The 6,000-nt window shown below is 38.1% G+C and overlaps 1 protein-coding gene across 1 annotated transcript in view; it reads left to right on the forward strand.

Moving 5' to 3' along the window:
* Positions 1-5,431, forward strand: part of MYOM2 (myomesin 2) — a 76,883-nt gene extending 71,452 nt beyond the window's left edge. Inside the window, exons 35-36 of the mRNA XM_027787872.2 lie at positions 821-876; positions 4,965-5,431. Of these exons, the coding sequence (XP_027643673.1) occupies positions 821-876; positions 4,965-5,297 (389 nt within the window). The 3' untranslated portion in view covers positions 5,298-5,431. The remainder of the gene's footprint in view (positions 1-820; positions 877-4,964) is intronic.
* Positions 5,432-6,000: the final 569 nt, after the last annotated feature.

The following is a 6,000-nucleotide window of genomic DNA, read 5'->3' on the forward strand; positions in this document are numbered from 1 at the left end:
CAATGTAGTCTTTTGTTCTTTTTAAGGCATCCATCATGATATGCTCTCATAGCTTTCAGAGTTCTGTGGCTGCACAAATCCCCTGTCAGCACATAATACAGCAATAATAATAGTAATTTGTGGATTTATTTATTTTTAATTCCAATGGAAACTCACTAAAAGTTTTACACATTTTGCAAGCCTCCACTGTATCTTCTTGTGTCTGTAGAGGTTTTGCAAGATGTGAGTTTCTGGGTGTCATACAAGGAGGTGCTGACTCTGAAAGCTACTGATTATATTGAATATTGGGATCTACCTATAAGTAAAAAATTACCTGCTAATGTCTGTTAGGTAGTGCCTGCTGAGACACAGACAGTGGGGAAGCTTGTTACTGTTAGGGGCTGTAGGAATACTGGTACTTTGGTATCAATACCCTGGTAATGACAAAATGCTTCTGCCCACAAAGAGTGGCAGAACAAATTTTTCTTAGATTTTAGATACCACCAAGATGCTAAAAGCATCATCCTTGCTTTGCTTTGTGCCTAAAGCACAAACTGTCAAGCTCAGTAGTAGCTTAGTGTATCGGTTTAGAATGCTATAACAGCACAATCTCTGCTAAAAAGTCTGAGGGGACCATACAATACATTAAAAAGAAATAACACAAAATATCACAAAAATTGTATTATTTTACATTTAATTAACCAGGGACTGCAGGCTTTTTAAAGGATAAATCCAAATAAAAGTTGTGACTAACATGGTACCAAGTTATAAAAACATTAAGAAATGAGTAATTTTGAGGTCTAAACTTAACATGGTCCACATATTTTTCTTTAACTCCTAGATCGTGGCAAAGTCATTGGTGGTTTGCCTGATGTCGTTACTATAATGGATGGGAAGGTAAGGACAGTTTTTGTCAACAAGTCATGCTGACTGGTGGGAGGTTTGCTTTGATGGCAAACCGGGAAGGAATGCAGATGATTTTGTAGAAGCTAAGAGCAGAAGGAGGTTAATTTAAACCACCTAATTGTAGTAACTTAATTGAGACACATGCAAATTCTCAGTAAACACAGGTACCATAACCTGATTATACAGTCAAAGGAGGCACAGTTACCCGATTCAGATCTTTGGCAAGCAAGGCCAACCTCAAGGCATTGGTCTTGTGCTGGCTGTGTAGAGGCTCTTAGTCTACTGCATACTCAAATCTGGGATGGATTTCAGCTCTGTGTACTGAGCAGAGCAGTTCAAGGGGAGAGTCCACTTCTGCCCTCTAGAAGAAATAAATGGAAGAGGCAGAAGAAAGTAGTGACCCTCTGAGTGCCAGCATAACAGAAGGAAAAGTTAGGTCCCATTCTCCAGCATGTCAGACATAGACTGTTATGGCTGGTAAGAGTAAAGGAGCGTAAAGAACCTGTCTGTGCCAAGGGGCTGAACTCCCCCTTCTTCTATATATTGGCAGATGGCCCCATTACAGTATATAATTACGGGAGACGGAAGGCCAGTGAATACACTTTTTAAAAAAAATTTAGATCAGTAATAACTAAACACCCAGGTACAAAATCAAAATTGGCAAATCTTTTTAAAGTCCCTTCCTAGGTCAACTTGACTAGGGGAGATGAAATTTCATGATTCTGACTGACTGCTTGTTCTTCACTGGGATTTTTGTCATGATGGAGTAGGATCTCATGCAAACTCAGGCCAGACTCTCTGGATACTAAGACAGAGGGAGAAGACTTTTAGTCTGAGCTGCTGTTAATCCTTAATGGTGCAAGGAAGTAGTGTAAATCAGTCTTTCCATCCTGAGGGCGAGTTCCAGACTACGGACACCCAAATCTTCAGTCCAGGAAAGGCAAACTTTTAATTCTTCCTACACAGACACAAAGTTCTTGTCTGTTTCTCCTGGAGTAAATCTTCTATTGAGTGCCCTGCCCTTCTCTATGGGGAGAAACTAGGTCTTCAGTCTGGGAAGAAAAATTACTGAAAGAGAACAGGGTAAAATAAAAAAATCTGCAGTATTGTGCACCGTTCAGAGGTGCAATAGTTGGAAATTATTATCCAGTACTTTACAGCACAAGAACTAGGGAATGCCTAATTACATGGTCATTACAGGCCTTAAAGTATCAAAAGGAAGTATTTCTTCAAGTGGTTCATAATTAATTTGTGCCTTACTAACTCAGGCAAAAATAGATTTGTGTCCAAAAAATAAAATAGGCAATATCATGAAAGGAAGCCCAGCAGGGACCATTAAATACAACGTTCTTGATACAACTTGTGCTCATAACCAGTTTAAAAGCCACCAAATTGTGGAAAGCCAGAAGGTATACTGGGAATAAGATACACACATAAGATTCATCCTCTGTATTTTTGTATACTTTCTTAAGCAGTTGCTTTTGACCTCTAAAAGAGCTAGACGGACTTCCATTTTGCCTGACTATAGCAGATCAGCTCATGAGCCAATGTGACTTACCATCTTCTGGCTATCAAGAGCATGTTGATCAGGCTGTTTACATCTCTTGTATGAAGTGCATCTTCAGAGACTACAGCTGTATGGCTCTGCGTGGAAACTGATTTTCTTATCACCAGAGTAAGACGTTGCACACAACTCTTCCAACTTTCTATGTACTTGGGTATTTTCTGGATAGCTAGGAGCAGTAATTTCTTTAAAAAGATGGGGGAGCATATGTTCCTTGCAGTGGATGCTGAAAGCTTCTCAACTCTGGACCAGACAGAGATGATTTTCCTCTTGGTCCATTCTTTCCTTTGTCTCTAATGGGTGTTCACATGAGGTGCTTCTTATTGTGGTAGACAGAGGCACCTGACAGCAGGAAAGCTAGTCTTTTAGGAGGTTAGGTGTAAGCCACTCTATGACCAACACCTTAAATCAGTCTAACTGTAAGGAAACAGCTCGATTAAGTCACCTGACTGCATGAACAGAAAGCTGCAGTTTCCTCATGCAATCATACCCTAAAAATGACAACCTTAAATTAAGGAAATGCTGTGTAGTGCATTTCCAGAAGTAAAACGTTTCAAAGGAGACCTAATCATGTGAGGATTACATAACTGAACATGTGAAGAGAAACTCTCTGGTTCCTGAAATCAGGCAAAACAAAATGGATCACAAAAAGGTGAAACTTCAAAATCACCTTTAAAATAAATATAAACGGGTACCACACAAGAGTTATGTAAGTACAGGTGTCAGAAGTAACTATTAAAAAATAAAAAAGAGCAGAGAGTTTTTCTCATGCTGTGGAATGGTATAACTACACAAATACATGGACACAGGACAAAGTTTACTAGTGCTTCTTAAAAGAGTATAAATGATTTTAGGTCACATCTATAATTTAAGAAATTAGAACAGGTCAAAATGATCTAAAATGACTGTGGAATATATCTGTTCTCTGGTAAGTTTTTAATATTAACTTATTAAGACTTGATTAATTATTGTGAATTAATTATTAATTGCTCTTGAATGAGGTAACTTTTGAGGGCAATAGTCATGAAATGTTGCCTGAGTTACAGAAAGGACAGTAAGATTTAAAGCCATGTTATTAGACATTTCCCCAAATTTTATTTTCATATTTGTATCATTACTCCTTTAACTATTTTGTAGTAAGCCTGGTTCCTATAGGTTATTAGTTAACTTTACAGCCTACATGATACCACATCTTTAAGAGTACTCACACACTTAGGTTGTCACTAGCTTGTACACAGAGCATGTAAATCTTTCTTCAGTATTCCCCTCTGACTTTGGAGTATGCGGTATGCAAGACTGCTTATATTTGTGAACATATGGCACTTTCAATCACTTAAAATTTCTTCCTGCCTTTTTTTTTTTTTTTTTGTCTGAGTTATATCACACCTATTCAGTCATCATCATTCAAGAAAAATATTATATAAAAACACATACATGTGCACACAAGTGGACTTTCTCTGCTCCCTCTGGGTCAGGATTTGGTAAAACCAGAAGGGAAATATGGAAGGGAGGGAGTACAAGGAAGCATTCTGGTAGAAACTATCACTTTTGGGTTGTTCATTGGTTTATTTTCTTTCTTTTTTTTTCCCTAACACAATGGTGCATATGTGAAATTCTTAAGGTGACTTTTAATTTACTACGGCAGATTATTTGGCAGAATGAGTTTCTAGCAAAGGTGGACAAAGTAGACACTAATCAATGTAACTTCTCACATGATTATTTCATTTATCCTGTCATCACTGTACCTAAATACATAAAGTTAACATACATATACATAGAGTGGTCAAAATGGAGTTCAGCAGTAACTATGTAAAAAATTAGGAAGAACAACCATGAAAATTTTATGGTCTTCTTCAATCTCATTTCAGTCCTTGGAAAACACTTGAACTGCCAGGATGGCTTACTAGGTCATTTCAGCTATTCTCTGAATATACTATACATGCATGTAACACTTTTACAACATTTATGTATTATTTATTCTTTGTGAAATATTTCCATTTTACTAGTCAGCAGCACCTGGAATCAGTGTCCAATGATTCATGTTATGTACTCTATTTTTAAGTGATTTTTGTTGGGGTATTTTTTTTTTTTTTTTTGTTATCATCTCAAGCAATAACCTCAGGAGGCCTTGGTCAGAAAAGATTTGCTCACTTCTACTCCCTGCTGTGTACAGGGAAACTTCAAGGTTGTTTTTAAATCTATCATTGCCTGAACCTCATGTCAGACTAATGGGTTGTCAGGAATCTCCTGCAGGCAGGACTGTAATGACAGTCCAACTTACGATCTTCATACACTGTTACCCTGAGGCTATTACTGCATTGAAGTCACTAGTAAGATGGTGGAAAGACTGAATCAAAGGAAAAAACCTAGGAACCCTATTTTTCAGTCCTCAATAATATGATGCCTGTCTTACTTTAATTAACTAGGAATAAGAAGTGCCTGAAAGCAATGTTGAGTATACGCTGGTTAAACAAATCTGACTGATCCTCAAAATTACTTTTTTTTCCTCCCTCAGACATTGAATCTGACCTGTACTGTATTCGGAAATCCTGACCCCGAAGTGGTTTGGTTCAAGAATGACAAGGCCTTTGAATATAACGAGCACTATGCGTTTTCACTGGAACAAGGGAAATATGCCAGTTTAACAATCAAGGGAGTGTCCTCAGAAGACTCAGGCAAATACAGCATCCATGTCAAGAACAAGTATGGTGGGGAAACAGTGGATGTCACTGTAAGTGTGTACAGACATGGTGAAAAAATGCCTGAAATTAAGCCTGGCCAGCTTGCTAAACCCAGGCCAATACCACCATCGGAGGACGTCCTCAAACCTGAGGGCACAGCAAAATAAAGCTTGGCACTACATTTGACAAACAAAATAGAACATGTGAGATGTAGTTGGGGTACTCCCACACATAACTATATGGCATGTTCAAAATAAAACTGAGCTTTTAGGAGTTTGCTTTAGGGACGTAGCTGTGCTATGGTGCTTTTGGCTTTTTGCTATCTGCAAGTCCCACCCCATTACATGTCTGCAACAATCTCATTTTGAATACATGTAATGGGGTGGGACTTGCAGATAGCAAAAAGCCAAATGCCTGCCAGAAGTTCTCATATGCAATGGCAAGTTGCACATCAAACTTCTATTTCTACCCTCTCCAACCCTCTGCAAAAAAACCCCAACCACTAACAAAAACCAACCAACAAACAAACCAAAAAAACCCACAACCCCAAAACCCTCTGAGAACAAATGTCCCACCAGCAAAAATATTGAACTGCAGTTAGATACATATTCAGAGATGGTTCCTCCTTTGTTCCACACACAGTCCCTTTGACTTTGAAGCCTCTGATGCTGTAAGTCTAGTGGATAGTCTATATTTAGTAGTGATACTGTTGTTTTATAGTTTGACTTTATCTTTGCAAATGTTCACTGTTTACTTATAGAAGCGTAGGTCACATGGTTGTATTTTGTTTTTCTTGCTTTGTGCTAATAAAACTTTAAAAGTCACCTTTGCTACTCACTGCTCCAAATCACACCTAACTAGTTCTGTTTA

Source organism: Falco peregrinus, chromosome 7, assembly GCF_023634155.1.
Source record: "Falco peregrinus isolate bFalPer1 chromosome 7, bFalPer1.pri, whole genome shotgun sequence".
NCBI classification, from domain to species: domain Eukaryota; kingdom Metazoa; phylum Chordata; class Aves; order Falconiformes; family Falconidae; genus Falco; species Falco peregrinus.